The following is a 17,756-nucleotide window of genomic DNA, read 5'->3' as shown; positions in this document are numbered from 1 at the left end:
GAACCAAATCTCCCATCATTTCTCTGCTGAATAAGGGAAAGTACAGAGATATTCTTAATAAAAACCTGATCTAGAGCACTCTGGACCTAGGAGTGGCTTAGGGACAACTCTGTGAATGTCCTTGAGTGGCCCAGCCAGAGCCCTGACTGTAACCCAATCAGGGCCGGCCTTTGGGGTGTGCGGGCTGTGCGGCCGCACAGGGCGCCATAGCAACAGGGGCGCCGGGCGGCCGACAGCCCGCCGTGACGCAAATCTTTTGCGGGCAGGCGGCGGACTTACACAGTCACAGTGTGACACAGGTATCGCTCCGGTCCGGACTGAAGGAGTGAGGAGGGGGCGGGGCTCGCGGCCGCTCTGAGCTCCGCTCTCTCTGCTGCCTGGCTGGCCTGCGCCTGCCTGTCTCTTTAAGAGAGCAGACGGCAGACCAGTGACTGCTGGAGACGGAACGTAGCTGCCGCGGACCGCACTGCACAGGCACGTCTTTCCTTTTGACGTTGCCAGTGCCACTGAGCTCCGCCCCCAGAGAGAAGACGGAGCGCGCCCAGCAGACACAGCAAGGCCCACGTGGCAGGCGGCAGCACTACAGCTAGAGCAGGCTAGAGCTAGTCGTCTATGGTCTATCTACAAGAACAAGTATGTATTTATTTGGAAAATGATAAATGTGTGTGCCAACAGTGCCATGGGGGACGGGGGGACGGGACAGAGATGCAGAATCTGGAGGGGACAGGGAGAAATGTGCCAACAGTGTGCCATGGGGGATAGGGGGACGGGACAGAGATGTGCTGATGCTGCCCATCTGGAGGGGACAGGGAGAAATGTACCAATCATTGGTACATTTCTCCCTTCCCCCTCCAGATGGGCAGCAACATCAGCACATCTCTGTCCCCCCCCAGTCACCATGGCATTGGCACATTTCTCCCTGTCCCCTCCAGATGGGCAGCATCAGCACATCTCTGTCCCGTCCCACCCAGTCACCATGGCATTGGTAACCAATGCCATGGTGACTGGGGGGGTGGGCAGAGATGTGCTGATGCTGCCCATCTGGAGGGGACAGGGAGAAATGTACCAATGCCATGGTGACTGGGGGGGGGGGGTGCTGGAGTGGGAAAAGTGTGCAATGGGTGAGGAGGGGGGGTCTCAGAGAGGACTCAGGGGGGCTCATAGAGGACAGGGGGACAGTGTGCTTTCTTGCTACTACATCAACCCCCCCCCCCCCCCCCAGGGATTTTGGGGGCCATTAAGGGTTGGACTTTAACTCCTTGCTGCTGATGTTGAGTGTGCACATAGCCACCAATCATATTCCTCTCCCCCAGCACATCAGTTACCTTTAGGAGGTGGGGGAGGGATATGATTGGTGGCTATGTGCACAATCCGCATCATCCAACCCCTAATGCCCCCCAAAATGCCCGGTGTGGGGGGGTATGACAGGCAGGAGGAGTAATGTGTATGCGGGCCCTTGCCCTGCACTCGCTCAGCTGTGCTTGCATACATATTGTGCCCTGTGTCCACTGTTCTGTGCCCACTCTGCTAAAGCCTGGCATAGCCCAGCTATGCCCAGCTTTACCAAAGCAGACAGGCAGGAACTGTGATGTGATCATATTTATCATATGTATGTGTGTGTGTCCGTCCCTGTGTGTGTGTGTCTCTTCCTGTCTGTCACCATCACCATGCCCACTGTTCCTATGTCTTGACGCAGCTGCATCAGGACGTTCTGTGCGGAGGAAGAAGAAGGAAGAGGAGGCAGCGCCGCCAGCAGGGAGTCCGTGCGATAGACACAGGAAGGCACACTAAGGACTAAGGTAACACTACCACATGATCTACACTAGTGTTATCTGTGGTTTTACATAGGACTGCAGGTAACACTACCACATGATCTACACTAATGTTATCTGTGGTTTTACATAGGACTGCAGGTAACACTACCACATTATCAGCACTAGTGTTATCTGTGGTTTTACATAGGACTGCAGATAACACTGCCACATGATCTACACTAGTGTTATCTGTGGTTTTACATAGGATTGCAGGTAACACTGCCACATGATCTACACTAGTGTTATCTGTGGTTTTACATAGGATTGCAGGTAACACTGCTACATTTTCAGAAATCAGAGAGCCATCACTGTCTGTGTTATCTGTATTCAGAGAGCTAAGTGTTATTTGTGGTGTTACATAGGACTGCAGGTGACATGTACTACATTATCTGTAGACTGTACTCAGAGAGTTATCACTGTGTTATCTGTAGTATATTTGTTACAAAGATTTTTTTTCCTCTTTGTGTGTGTTTATGCGACCAGGTGTAAGGGGGGGGGGGGCGCCACAAGGTTAGCTCGCACAGGGCGCCTGAACACCTAAGGCCGGCCCTGAACCCAATCGAACATGAAAATGGCTGTACACCGACAGTCTCCATCCAACCCGAAAGAACTTGAGAGGATCTTCAGAGAAGAATGGCAGAAAATCCTAAAATCCAGGTGTGTAAACCTTGTGGCATCAAACCCAAGAGAACGGAAGGCTGTGATCGCTACAAAAGATGCTTCCACTAAGTACTGAATATAGGGTCTGAATACTTAGCAGTTTTTCCCTTTCAATAAATTGGCAGATTTCAAGCATTCTGTTTCTAGCACAAAATCACAACATAACAAAATGTGAAAACAAATGAAAGGGTCTGAAGATTTTTCAAATGGATTGTACAGTCATCAAGGGAACTGCAATCACCAGCTTATCACCTAGATAGAATAAGACATGTACGTTACGTTACCTGGTAGGACGCCTTGATAATCGTGAATGGCCACAGAGAGTATCAGCAGAAGATTTGGGCATAACAACTGTGGAGTCACCTAAATTGTAGAAATGAAAAGTGCAAGAATGGAAGAACTTGTATGAATACTAATATGTGGCAAGTGGAAAAGAGGTGTACATCGCGTAAGAAGATATTTTAATCCTATTGGAAGTAGACATGGCATCAGATATGGCATTAGTCTTGTTCTCAGCCATAGCAACGTTCCCCTGCGCTTTGGGATGTGCTGACTGACCCCCTTTTTTTCTGCAGTTTGTGCTGGAGGTGTGGCTGCCTCCCCAGTCGTGCACTCCTGACCAGCTCGTTTGTCCCACAGGTTGATTTTAATTAGTGTTAGTATATAGCCTGGCCCGCTCCCCCTCACTCACTGAAGCCATATGGCACCAGGAGAGAGATAGTGTGTGGACTCTCATTGCAGTCCTTGGTGACCATGTGGTGCCGGGGGTGGTGTGAAGTGGGCCCGGCGTGCATGCTGGTAACTGCTTTCCCTGGATATAATGGAGGCCATTTTGGCACCGAAAATGACAGAAATTCAGGCGGATCCAGCATGTAAGTGGAACCTGCACTTTCTGAATCATATGATAGCCGTTATGGCACATGACAGGTATATTTAGTGTTAGGAACCCGTCTAACTAGAGATCGCCTTGACGTTCGGCAGACGGGCTCAAATAATTTTGTACAAAACGATTTGCCAAGTATCTCTAACTTATTAGTTCAGCATTTGATATTATGATGCAATTTTGTACTTTATTTGGTTTGCAGTGAGCTGTTGCATTGCTTGCTTTGGTTAACATGGCATCAGATTATAAGGGTCTCATGCTGAATACCTAGACCATATGCTCTATAAAGCAGCACTGGCAGAATGGGGCTATCCATGCATTACATCGACTTGGACAGTTCTTTAGTTAAACAGCCACCATGTAATTTTACATTTCCTCTTCAGCGGGCACTGTGCAGACAATGGCCCTAAATTATTAGGCCTTTACTCCAGAATTCTGGCTTCTAAAAGTCACAAAAATAGGCTTTTGCGACTTTTTGGGTTTGCTTGTGCAAACATTTTGCAACTTTTTGAATCTTTACACCACCCATTCCAGTTTTATAATATGGGTAAAAAAGTGGGAGTGGTTAGCTATGTTAATGAGTTTTACTGAAAATTAATCACTAATGTGATATAAAGTACTCCATCACAGACTCAAGCAAAATTGAGATCAAATATTCCCCTCATGATAAAGTCCCCCAATATTTCCTTCAGCAATAAGAGCTGGTCATCAGGGATCAGAGAAACTGGACCCATGGCACAAGAAGTTCATTATATGATAGTGAACAGTAACACCACAGGAAGTGGTACCCCAGCAGTCAAGAGACAGTGGCACTTTAGCTACAAACATCCATGAGATGCCTAAGGTTGACCATGCACATAAAATAGCTGAAGGTTGCACACTGGTTCAGCTGACAGCTATTGGTCTCCATTCCCTCATACACATGCTGTCACGGCAAGTAGGGATAAGAGGAACACCAAGTAAACAAACAACAACAGGTAAACAGACTCAGCCCCAAAGCTAGGGAGGAGGGAATGGTAACCTCCTAACAATCTCTGAGCCTCTCCCTGACTGCTGACAGTATGAGCAAGTCCTGATGGTGAACAAACTCATATGCTGGAACCTAAGCCCTGCTGACTCTATAGCAAACCCTAACTTAGGGATAGGGGAATAAGATAGCCGGTACCTTGCACGGGGACCAGTGTCTCCCTGAGACCTAGAAGCAACACACGCACAAAGGAGAAAACAGGAGGACTTAGCTTGAGACGAGCGGGAAGTAGAGGATCCACAAACTACCAGTATAGAACTCCAGAAGGAAAATATCAACCGCAAAGTCAGCAGTAAGAGGCAGACTTAAATAGGGTTTTTGACATGTACAATTTTTTTTTTTTTTTATATTATATTCATTTTTCTAATTATGTGTACAATAAAATCATTTATTACCACTACACTATAGGAACCTCTTGTATACAAATACGCTGGATGAATCCTTCCAAATGAGGTGTGCACAACCACTCTGTATTTTATATTCAGAACATGTGGATGGCATAGTCCTGGAAAAAAGTCACCAGCTCACCTCCAGTCAATGAGCAGTCCAAGCAATACCACTGATTGGAGGACAACCATTTATTGAAAGGACCCTTCACTAGAAGTGCCACCTGCAAAGTCTGTTTAGACCACTATTCTGTCTTACAGATGCCCATATCTAAAGTGCCACTGTATAAAGAAGAATTGTCTGCAGGTCGGTGTAATATTGGTTTGTGCACTTCAATGGAGGCAGTTTACATTCTAGTTATTGCAAGCACTATTCATTATCACTTCCCATTGGGGGCATGTTACCTTAAGTCTTTACTTTCCTCTTAATAATTATAACTTTTAAATGTTACATATTCGTCTCATAAGTCCTCATCACTACTATCTTGTTTGGTATGCCAAAGATGAACCACTCTTAATATAAAAAAAAAATACAAATCTTGGTGGCAGATGTATCCATACCATAGTATTAGATAAACTTATAACATGCATTCAGATGCATCAAATACTTTTACATAACAATACACTAGGAGGCCCAAGTCATTTTTCCTACCTTTCTCAGTTTCTTTGCCTGCCATGTTAGAGCTTCTCGCTGGATTAACTACTGGGAGGTGATTCATTCTCATCCTGCCCCTCAAAGACCCTGTTTCCTCCCCTCGCTGGGAAAGAAATACTTGGATATGATTCTCAGTATTAACATACTCTGTCCGCAAGGAGACACAGCACTCACCTAGAAGACAATAAGAAAACAGAAAAGCAAAGAAAGAAGCATAATATGCTTAGGCATGCTTTGTGGCCAAAATATGCTCTGCATAAGAGTTACTTACCATAGGACTCACCACCATCTGCTGGACGGATACTCAAGAGTAAGTGTCCAGAACAGGTAGATTGGGTGAGGTCTTCAATCAGGGTGAGCTATAAGGGTAAACACAGAATCGAAATTTGTAACGCAGACTTGTTTCTTTTTTTGATTGACGATATATGAGTTTTTCTCAGTCTCTCTGCATTTTACCTCTGGCAAGTCTTGCTCTAACCAACCAAGCTTTACAAACGCTGCCCCTTCTGAACTGTGCATACTGTTCACTCTACTTTGTGCAGTTCCTGAGAAATACACGAGATAACAAGCTGCAATGAAGTAGGATCATAAGATCTATAATATCTCTCATGAATTTCCAAAGGCTAGTGGCTGGATGTAGCGCAATCTCAATGTGTCAGAATCATTGCTCCATCATTACTTAGTTTTTTTGATACTTGACCTTGGGGAACAACATCAAATCAGCTTAAAGTAAATCTCTAACTTGTGCCATCCTGTTGCTGTGTGATTCAAAATGAAGTAATAATTAGCTTCTTAAAGGGTAATGCAGTAGTACAGAGCAGCACTAATAATAGGGTCATTTTTTGCTGCAAAGTTAGATGTGATCTTTGGTTAAAGTATGTATTTCCTTATGCACTCTGTATACCTAATGGTTATATATGGGCAATGAGCAGTTAACACTGGTAGTCTTAGCCTAGTTTTCAGGGTGATGGGCTAGTCCTGCCACCTGGTAAGTAAGATTATAGTCACCAGAGCTAGAAGTAAGACATGCATGTGTGAGCTCCTGATGAATAGGACCAAAGAGAAGCCTGTTCCAGGAAACACCATTCCTAAGACTGGAAGCTGCCAGAGAACAGGGTAGAAAGGGTACAATGCTTCAGCTGCTGCTGTATGAACTACTACTCTCGTTATCTATTCAGTAAAAGGAGACTATTTTTTGCAACCGAATGGACCTGTTCATTGACTCCACCATTATTTGTCAGCTCTCCACTCATTCCTCCTCTCCTGCCTTGCACCCTGTCAACCATTCACTATCAAAGGCACAACAGCCACCACCAGGCAGGAGACTTCAAAAGTACAGGGTGACCCCTCCAATCACTACATGGCCCCAGAGCATTGAATTAGGATTGCCACCATAAGACCTACCATTCCCAAAACTGCCACCATAACTACCACTCCCTTCCTCCCAGCTCTCCCCCTGAATGTCACTGCAATTCTGTCATCAGAAAATGCCCTATTGATTAAATCAAGGTTTTATGTTTCAAGTTTTATATTTCAAGAATTTTTGGTGATGTTATTTTTAATTGTCCATGTCATTATATATATTTAAAAAAATACTAAAATCCTGCAGTTTTTACACTGCCCACTAAGCCTAATAAGAGCTGACATTTCTGGATCAGTACAGATCACTTTACTGAAGTCATCTATGTATCATTACAGACACGATTAGAATGACAGATATCAACTATAGATATAGATAACACAGAATCCACCATTCACAGTTTAGGGTACATTCATATATCCTTCACTCACTGCGCCTGCGCCTAACACTAAAATGTACAGCGCAGGTGCAGGATTTGCGTGGCACGGAGGAGACCTAGGATGTCAATCACCTATACAAGGGCGTACCAAGCGGTGAGAGAACTGAGCCTCTAGGTGCTGCAGCAATGCCCCACTAGCACCTAGAGGCTCATATGCATATTATAAAAGTCATTATTTAGCGCGAGCGGCGTCAGGCAGGGAGATATAAGTCATACAGTTATGTCTGCTGACATTAGCACATCGCATAGACATAGATTTTAAAGATTAGATGCTGGCTATATGAAGTTTACTTCATTATGTGTTGTTTAAAAGTTCAATGTATAATATGTTGCAGTAAGCTCCCTCTAGTGGTGACTGTAGGCAGCAGCATTTTATCTCTTTAGTCTATAGGGGATTCTACTATAAGAGGAACAGACAGGACAATTTGCTGCAAAGACTGTAAAAACCAAAGCAGCTCGGAGCAGTATAAAGATTTACTAGCAAATTATTTAGCAAAACTTTTTGATCCTATTTAGATGATAAAAATGGTATTCATGGGTAGATATTCAGAGTACATAATGGAGATTATGTAAGAACAATGAGGAATATCTATAAAATGGACTGTTTTACCTTTTAAGCACAGGGATTGGAACTCAATATATCCTTTGGACCGGTTCTGAGTTTTAATAATGGCTTCAATACCCAGGAATTTAAGGTTATAACTGCAATCTAGAGAAGGAAGTGTAAAAAGGGGAGATGAACAGTATGGCCAGTGTATCATCCTTACACAACAATATACTTTGTATTTTACCTCTCGGAGACAAAGCATTAAGTCCAACCTCAAATGTTGAAAAAACAGGTGAATGATCACTGGTCACAATATCATCTGTACAACCTGTGAGACCAAAACATTTTAGAGTAAGGGATAATCAATGGAACAAATATACTGCAACAGGTTAAACTCATTAAATTTATACAAAAGTACCGTATGCACTCAATATCTCTCCATCTTACCATATGATGTACATTTAACCTCAGTATCTGGATATGAAGTCCATAGGATACGATCACTCCAGGATGGGGCAAATATTCGAGTCTAATTAAATATTAGAGTGACAGTTATTAGAGGCCCATTTACTATTGATTCAGCCATACGGGTAAATCAAGCATTGATAGATGGTCACCATTAAAGTCAGATGGAGCATTGGCTCCCCAGGGAAAAATATAGCCTACTTAGGTTATGACAACATGAATCCAGCATAGCTTCCACAACGACTGCTATTGGGCTTGCAATATCAAGAGGGACTGGCCCAGTGCTCGAGATTAGCATCACTGTCTCTGTGTCCTCATGGTATAGATACAGTTAAATACTATGGTAGAGTAAATGACCCATGAGGAGGCACTGAAGAGACACCTTTAAGCCTCATTCACGGTCAGTGATTTCAATCAGTGATTGTGAGCCAAAGCCAGGTGCGGCTCTAAACACAGAACAGGAGCAGATCTTTCCCTTATATATTAACTCTGTGGAGGCTCCAATCCTGGTTTTGGCTCACAATCACTGATGGAAATCACTGACCAAAACACTGATGTGTGAATGAGGCTTTATTTGGGGGGTGAATATGGTAGAAGTGATCCCTCTTTGTGACTGATTTAAATTATGGCTACCCCTAAGGGCATTATGAAAGTGGTCCCATGGACTTCACTCCTGTTGAAGGATCTGGACTTCACTGCAGGGGAACCATCAGACCACTTCTTCTTGGAGTAGTCTCCATTCAGTGAAAGCTGACCCAGGTGGAACAAGAGGCAACTGCATGTGACATCACGTGAACAGGCAAAACCATGGTCAATGGACAAGCTGAGGTCATGACAGGCACAGTTTGTACAATCCAATAAACAGGCAATAGGTCTACGAACCTTATCATTCACACACCTTCCTACAGGGGAAGGTGCCTTAAATACCCAGGCAAAGCAAGAATTGGCTGGGGACCAATGTATGCCCTAACGGAAAAGACACTAGCAGCCAGGAGACAGGGATGGCCAGAAGAGAAGCATGAGGCAGGGGAAATAAACACACGGCTGTGCCGTTTGGAAGAGGGGACATACCATCATGCACAGACCGCAACCTTTCACATGAGGCTACTTTTAGACTTTTTTCCAGGGTCACTTTAAGGCCCAATCTGCCCTTGGTTAAAATTTCTTCTCTATAATAGAGTGTGAATACATCTGGGTTGCTATCCTGGAATCCTGCTCTTAGAATCATCAGAGTTACAGAAACACTTCACACTGATTGGAAGTACCGTAACAATTTTTGTCTTCATTAATCACATATGGATTACACAAGATGAAGTACCAGAAAGAAAATTTAGAAATTCAGTAAATTATTCTCACTCCAGTTGTTCTAGCTTTCTGCAAATCGTACGTACGAGAACCTCTCTCATAGCGACAAGTTGGTGGAAATGTGATTGGATGCTCCTCTGTAAAAGAAGAAGTCAAATGAAAAGCAGATCACATATGTGCGAGGATGTCTGAGTAAAAAATATGTGACTAGCATATTTTTCAGTTTTAATGACCAAGTACAGTACTTTAATAGCTATAATAGCTTTCTTCTTCCCTATTCTATGCTAGCCATGAGCTTACATACATTTGTGCTGTCATTTAAGCCCCACCCAATCTTTTAAAAGTAAAGTAAAATTAAAGTAAATACACAAAAAAAATCAAAAAATCTTATGCCACCCAGTGCACAGAATTTGATAAATTCCCCCCTCCTATTCTCTTATAGCACATACAATGTACTGATAAATTCATAATAAGTATGTTAGTTAAATTGTAAAAGGTTATAGTCACTAGAAAATACTAAGAAATTCCAAGAAGTGTTGTAGTGATATGAGTATATGGGTGTATCAACCATGTATGCATTACATATTACTGCAAGGTGAAGAATGTTAAACTTCTCACTGAATCCTAGGAAAGTTTTCTTCTTCTCACGTTCCTGGTTTAGTTGATCCATAGGAAGCAGCGTTTGGTGCTGGCCACTGTAGATACGCTGTAGTACATCCTACATGTAAGGAAAAAAAATAACTCAGGTGTAAGAATGATAGACTGCAATTTTGTCTCATAATTATGTGGAAATATGTGGAGAAAAAGTTACCAAAGGACATGCATAGCTTCTGTACACAGATATCCTAAATCCTTGCCTTAGAATAAATAAAAAGGACTATCCAGCTCTCCTTCTATCTGCAATACCAAGCACAGCCACTACTAAAAGTACAGTGTTGTTGTTACGATCAACAGGAATTTCCCAGTTGTTTCATATTCAGCTAGTTACTAACTTTGCATCTAATTATGCTCTTGGTTATCACCTAGTTTTGCCTGGTTAATCAGGGTGGGGTTGCTAATTGTGAGCCTTTTTATATACAATCAGGGCTCAATAAGAACACAGCAATTTTACCATAGACTGCACTAGTAAATGACTGCAGTCTATGGTAAAACAGATCTGATGATTGCATGTTCAAATCCCTAGGGGAGCTAAAAATAAAAGAAAAAACACAAAAAGAAAAATTTAAATCACCTTATTTCCCCATTTTATATAAATAAATATTTTAAAAAAACATAATTGGTATAACATCATCCAAAAATATCGAAGTATGAAAGTACTTTGGTGAATGCAGGAATGGGAAAAATACAAATGGCCAAATCAACATTTTTAGGTCACTTTGCCTCTCAAAATTTTCTATAACTATAGATTGCCCATGAAAAAAGACCTCTCAGACAGCCCCGGAGAGGGAAATATAAAAAATGTAAAAGTATTAAGACATAAACTATATAAACTCGCAATTGCTGTAATAGTACCACATCGTTTTACCACAGTGTGAATGCTGTAAAAACAAAGCCTGTAAAACAATGTCTTAATTGTGCTTTTTTTTTCCCCCCCAATTCCACCCCATTAATATTTTTTTTGTACCTTCCCAATACATTATATGGAATATTAAATGATGCCATCAGAAAGTATAACTTCAGAAAGTCCTTCAGAAAACAAGCCCTTATATGACTAAGTGAATGGAAAAATAAAAAGCTATGGCTTTTGAAAAGCAGGAAGTAAGATTTGAATAAAAAAATAATTAACAACGGCAAGGGGTTAAGCCTGTCAATGGAGAAGAAAGAAAGGTCTTTTGGTAATACCTGAAAAGGCATGTCTATTTTATAGTTCAAGTCGCCAGCCCAAAACAGATATGTGAGTCTTAGAGGCAGCTGGAAGCTTCTTAAAGTTTCGTCTCCAAGTGTTAGACCTCGTAGTATTTCCCCAAAACTCTGGTTCCTCCTGCAACAATTTATCTGATAAGAGCAAGACACAGTACACATCTGGATTTTATATAGACTGAAATTCTGCTCAGCAAGGTAAAGGTAATCACATACAGTATATTCATACATACATGGGTGTACACTGACCACAAGAACATTAGAATGCTAGATAAATATATATATATTGCTTGAGGAAGGCTCTAGCACTGAGCGGAAATGTTGCATTGCCTAATGGGTGAATACATTTCTTTTTTACTTTATTTTCTGGAGTGCTGCCCATTTTCTGTTGATATATATATATATATATATATATATATATACACATATTATATATACAGTCGAGTCACATTATTATGACCACTTCCTACTTGAGCTGGCTTGGTGGGTATATAAGGTCTGTGATAGGCTGTCTGCACACACATCCCCCTTTGCTGTCATAGGTAAAAGGGGTGATTTATCAGAGTTGTAAAAATAATAATTATTGGCGTTCGGGCCAAGAGTGTCAATATTTCTGAAACTGCATAGTTTGTGAACTGTTCATGTGCTGCTGGGGTGAAAGTGTATGGTGAGTGGACAAATGACACCATTGTGAATAAGTGACATGGGAACTGGAGCACCATGTGCCATTGATGTAAGAGGTGAACGTCGGCTGTGAAGGTTCATGAGGGTTAACCGACACGCTGCAGTGAAGAAGCTCACTGCCAAAATGAACCAGGGAGCTCCTAGACGTGTGCCCAAAACAACAGTTCAGCCAAACCTACTGCGTATTAGGCTGAGAAGCAGACAGATGGTCGCTGCATCTAATTATGTATCAGGATTAGACCTCTGCTGATTGGCAAAGGGTTGCCTTCTCCAATGATTCACATTTTCTGCTTCATTAAACGGATGGACACTGGCGTCTCAGGCAAGAGAAGAGACACTCCAACCATTGCTGGAAGAGCACAAGCAGGTAGTTGCAGTGTTATGGTCTGGGGAATGTTCTTGTGGCATTCTCTGGGCCCACTCATCCATGTGGAAGAAAATTTAGACTAGAACCTTCAAAATCACAGGTGCATATCCATAAAGCAAACATAATTACACAAAACAAAATGGCTGCACACTGTTATATATACAAACAATAGAGCTAAGAAATGGGGGTCATTCTAGATAAAAGTGGTACAATACCGACTATAAATGAATAATGGAGCTTCCATTGTCACTGACATGTCTGCAAAGTACTATACTGTATGTCTCCTTCAAACATGAGGAAGCCTTCACACTGCTGGGCACGTTGTCCCCCCTGCACCGCTGCACAGGTGGTCTCTGCACACTTGCATACATACAAAAAAGGAACTACTCACTTTTGGACTTTCTCAATTCCAGACACAAGATGAGAAGTAACAAAACCCAATGATACCCGGTTGAAGTTGAATGAGACACCGACAGCGCCTCTAATACCTAAAATAATTATTCTTTTTAATATATGAATTGAGACCATTACGTTTACATGATGTATACTAGCCCATATGTAGGCCTTCAGAGTATTCTATGCTGAGACTCATACCCAGGGTGTTGCTGATTCCTGTCCTCACAGTTGATGTCTGCACATGGGAGATGAGATGTTCATATTCTTCCCTTACCAGTAATGCAAGTTTTATCCCCCCAATGGAGTGCACACAGACCTTGGCAGAAAAAGAAGTTAGTCAGACTGCTGGAATATCGTTTTCACAACCTACACCAGTGTATTCTTATATGTAATCTCAATCTGGTGCTAATGTAAATGTGTAACAGCTGTCTTCTTATCAGGCCCCGGGTACGACCACCTCAGCACTGCCTATAACTATGCCCCTCTCCCAGTGGTTTATTGATTCATATACCGTATTTTTCGCCGTATAAGACGCACCGGCCTATAAGACGCACCTAGGTTTTTGAGGAGGAAAATAAGAAAAAAATTATTTTGAACCAAAAGGTGCACTTTTGGTGGGTTTTGAACTAATTGTGGTCTGTGGGTGACGCACTGTTATGGGGGATCTGTGGGTGACGCACTGTTATGGGGGATCTGTGGGTGACACTTATGGGGGATCTGTGGGTGACACTTATGGGGGATCTGTGGGTGACACTTATGGGGGATCTGTGGGTGACACTTATGGGGGATCTGTGGGTGACACTTATGGGGGATCTGTGGGTGACACTTATGGGGGATCCTCTCTGGATGGCACTGTTATGAGGATGAGGATCTGTGAATGACAGTTATGGGGGGGATCTGTGGATGACACATATATAGCATCTTATGCTGTCATCCACAGATCCCCTCCATAAGTGTCCCTGTAGTGAATGGGGGTCGCATCTGCCTTAATAATGACAGCGGGGCCCGTGCAGTGACTATTCTACTACACGGGCCCCGCTTACTGTATAATCATATCTCTCTAATAGTTAATTGTTGTATGCATGTAATCGCATAATGAGCGCTAATGAGCGCTGTGTATTACCGTACTTAAAACTAGCAGCGCTCGCCGTTCGGAGCAGAGAGGAGGCAGGAGGCAGGCCAGGAGGACGGGCACTTGCAACGTGAGTCATACGTCACGCGCCTGCGCCGCCTGCTTCATTCATAAGTGGGCGGTGCAGGCGCGTGACGTATGACTCACGCTGCAAGTGCCCGTCCTCCTGGCCTGCCTCCTGCCTCCTCTCTGCTCCGAACGGCGAGCGCTGCTAGTTTTAAGTACGGTAATACACACTATTAGAGAGATATGATTATACAGTGAGCGGGGCCCGTGTAGTAGAATACAGTCACTGCACGGGCCCCGCTGTCATTATTAATGCAGATGCCGCCCCCAGCCCCTCCTCCCTCACAGCTGATACACCCGCCGCGTGGCATCGCGGCGGGTGTATCATTGAAAACTGGGCAAAATCAGCTACATTCGCCGTATAAGACGCACTGCTATTTTCCCCCCACTTTTGGGGGGAAAAAAGTGCGTCTTATACGGCGAAAAATACGGTACATTTTCTAGATTAATTGCTATCATGTGATTTCCAAGCTATTGCATCCTTCCCTGAACTCTTTCTTGTCCTCTTGTTACTGAAAGGCCTCACCATCATTTTATTCAATTACAAATGCGGATTAATTAAAACAAGTTAAGAACTGTAAGGCTGGGGCTACACGACGACAAGTGTCGCGTGACATTTTGTTCCACCAATGTCACGTGACAATTTTTAAAATGATAGTCTATGGTGTCAAACTGCGGCATGTGAGATGATGTGACTGCAACTGTTGCGTCGCAGTTGCAGCATGTCGCAGTGCGACACCATAGACTATCATTATAAAAATTGTCGAGCGACGCATGTTGCAGTGTAGTTGTGCCCTATGCCCGATGTCGTCGTGTAGCCCTAGCCTAAACGAGCCAGGTATAATATGACTGAAAAACAAATCAAGCCAGCAAAGGAGGCAATGTGGACAATCATTTTATCTACATTATAAATGCAATTTGCTGAAGTAAAACAACCCCTTTTTGACAATTTTTCATGGTTTTACACGCAAATTCAGTCAGTTTTGTCTGCTATTGCGTTCAGTGTTTCAGTTTTCACCCGCATAAAAAAAGGAGCATAACAATTTTTATCTCCTAGCAACCATCAGTGAAAAACACACTGCACCCGGAAAAATACGTCTATGGAACCAGAGCTGCGCGAAAAATGCAGAATATAGAGCATGCTGCCATTTTTCCTAAATGCAGAAATGATGATGAACACAGACCCATTGACATGAATGGGTCAGGATTTAGTCTGGGTGCTATGCGTTTGCCTCATGTATCGCACCCGGACGGAAATCTCGCTTGTGTGAAAGAGGCCTAAGGCTAAAAAACTGCGGAGAAAAGTCAGATTAGAATTTACCAATTTGTATTGTTTCATTGTCTGAGAAATCAATGCAGTTCTAAGGAACTCTGCCCATTCCCGATCTCCTTGTGGATTTTCCTGTGTTCCGATCATGTAAAGATCATGTGACATCCAGCCAGAAGGATTCCCCAGGTTCTTCTCAATCTTTCTTATAGACAGCCATGAAGAAAGAGAACGCGGGGGGGATGAGCCACCTGAGAAGTCAGAGTATCAATTTAACCTTATTTATTAATGTTTATTTTACATAAAAGATTTCATGACGATAATAATAATATATATATATATATATATATATATATAATTTTATAATACTATCTGCTGTGGAGCCAGTAACATAATAATATAACCTACCTCACCTTCACCTGCCCCATCGATCCACTGCTCCTGCTCCTTCCACTTCTCTAGGCTGCAGCCAGTGCCACATTGTTGTCGCGACATTGATGATCCAGTAAACTACTTCAGCCAATTATTGGCCTCAGCAGTGTATGTCCCTGGCTGGGGACAGTGATTGGCTGCAGAGGTATACAGGAAACCACAGCTTCAGCCACTACTGGCTGTAGCCTGGAGAAGAGGAAGTGGTGGTGCCAGATGAGAGTAAAGGTAAGTTTTATATTATTTTATCATCCCACAGAATGTCAGACAGCTCATACAACCGTTTTATGTGTCACTAACATATGCAACATTTGGATTAGCAAACTCACTTAAGGCGCATTTACACTGCCCGTCAACATGCAGACGATTGTCAATTGCCTTCTTGATAGTGGGGGTGAAGTGCTCCATTTACACACAGTAATCACCTCTACCGTATGAGAATGCTATCGCTTGTCAGCATACAGCTGCCTTGTTTCTGGGCAGCAGATGGCTGTTTAGGCCAAGTTCACACTTTAAGGGAACCTGTCACCAGTTTTATGGTGTCCTAACTAAGGGCAACATAAATAAGTGACTGATTCTCTTAGCAAAATGCTGGGTCACTTTCTTTAATTGACCCAGTCAATCTGCCAACATCTTGTATTGAAAATCTCCAGCTGATAATGATGAGTCCTGAATATTCATGAGCTCCTGACTCTCCCCACCCACCTGCTGCTGAATGTTTGTTTCCATATGAATCAGCAGCAGGTGGGCAGGGGAGTGGCTATAGCTCTGAACGCTGGACTCACTGACATCACGCTGGACTCAAATCAGCTCATTAGCATGCGGCATGTGGCATCTTTGTGTGTATATTATGAGGTAACCATCTGTCACACCAGTACTTTTTAGTAGGTAATGATTGTATATAATTAGTTATATTATAATCAAATATCCACATGACAGGTTCCCTTTAAGTTATTTGGTCAGTTATTTCCATCAGTTATTGTGAGCCAAAATCAGTAGTGAAGCCTACCCAGAGATCAGGTATAATGGAATGATATGGCCTGTTCTCTGTTTTTGGTCTGAACCTGGATTTGGTTCACAATAACTAATGGCAATAACTGAACAAATAACTGAAGTGTGAACTTGGCCTTAGACAGCATGATCTGCTGCCCAGAAATTATGATTTAGGTGTCTGTTTTACCTGATGAACAAACATTAATCTGGTGATCTGCAACGTTCATTCCCAACATCGGGCTGTGTAAAAACAGCACTGCAATTGTAGACCAGTTACAGAGAATAAACATAAAAGAAGAAAGTTAATACTCTTATACTTAATAAGTTTAGGTTCACACCATAACTGGCATGGCAGTCTGGTAGGACAATTTATAATGGCCAACCAAACATATGTCCTAAACATACGCAACTCTATGCCTATCCAACTGCATATGTCTGCCACTGACTCCCACAACACATATAAATTGGTATATGTTTTTGTTTTCTGTACAGTTGCATTGAATTCCATACAACTACATTTTCAGCAGTTGAGGCAATAGTACTTACTTTTAGGTAAGCTTGGCTAATGACAGTCTATGGCAAATAGATTTTATAACTTTCATTTAGTTCATTTTGTAACTGTATAAATTCATATATGTTGTGGGTAAAGAAAATCAGAAGATTTATAGCTCTAGAGGGGATATTTAAAAAACTATTTAGAGAGTAGTTTTTTCTAGCATATGAGCCAAACATTCACCCAAAGAGTTGTGTGGACCTGGCCAAACATTTATTACTGGATATTAACAACAAGATCTACCACTCAATTAATGTATCATCCATCTACAAGTACAGGATAACAATATTTAAGATAAGTGAAGAAAGATCAAGAAAAAAAATTAAATTCAAGCACATTAATATTTGCAAGATGAGCAAAATGTTATTTTTTTCACACAAGATCATAGGCAAGATTTAAAGGGGTTGTCTGCGTTCACAGCTGAACCCGGAGACATCCCCTTATTCACCCAGGCAGCCCCTCTAAGAT

The 17,756-nt window shown here is 42.5% G+C and overlaps 1 protein-coding gene across 6 annotated transcripts in view; it reads right to left on the bottom strand.

The window, feature by feature from the left end:
- Positions 1 to 17,756, bottom strand: part of LOC122946554 (phosphatidylinositol 3,4,5-trisphosphate 5-phosphatase 2B-like) — a 109,182-nt gene that overhangs the window by 13,525 nt on the left and 77,901 nt on the right. For 5 of the 6 annotated variants that reach the window (XM_044306267.1, XM_044306266.1, XM_044306265.1 and 2 more), the window contains 14 exons: positions 16,923 to 16,991; positions 15,368 to 15,564; positions 13,047 to 13,164; positions 12,844 to 12,940; positions 11,384 to 11,522; positions 10,160 to 10,259; positions 9,593 to 9,678; positions 8,219 to 8,300; positions 8,016 to 8,099; positions 7,835 to 7,933; positions 5,882 to 5,970; positions 5,697 to 5,784; positions 5,423 to 5,599; positions 2,759 to 2,837 (listed from right to left, as the gene is read on the bottom strand). In XM_044306267.1, coding sequence (XP_044162202.1) covers positions 2,759 to 2,837; positions 5,423 to 5,599; positions 5,697 to 5,784; positions 5,882 to 5,970; positions 7,835 to 7,933; positions 8,016 to 8,099; positions 8,219 to 8,300; positions 9,593 to 9,678; positions 10,160 to 10,259; positions 11,384 to 11,522; positions 12,844 to 12,940; positions 13,047 to 13,164; positions 15,368 to 15,564; positions 16,923 to 16,991 — 1,504 coding nt within the window. The remainder of the gene's footprint in view (positions 1 to 2,758; positions 2,838 to 5,422; positions 5,600 to 5,696; positions 5,785 to 5,881; positions 5,971 to 7,834; positions 7,934 to 8,015; positions 8,100 to 8,218; positions 8,301 to 9,592; positions 9,679 to 10,159; positions 10,260 to 11,383; positions 11,523 to 12,843; positions 12,941 to 13,046; positions 13,165 to 15,367; positions 15,565 to 16,922; positions 16,992 to 17,756) is intronic. The other variant, XM_044306268.1, reaches the window with a different exon arrangement.

Source organism: Bufo gargarizans, chromosome 9 (genome assembly GCF_014858855.1).
Source record: "Bufo gargarizans isolate SCDJY-AF-19 chromosome 9, ASM1485885v1, whole genome shotgun sequence".
NCBI classification, from domain to species: domain Eukaryota; kingdom Metazoa; phylum Chordata; class Amphibia; order Anura; family Bufonidae; genus Bufo; species Bufo gargarizans.
Note: the sequence above shows the minus strand (reverse complement) of the source record. Positions and strands in the feature narration are given on the sequence as shown.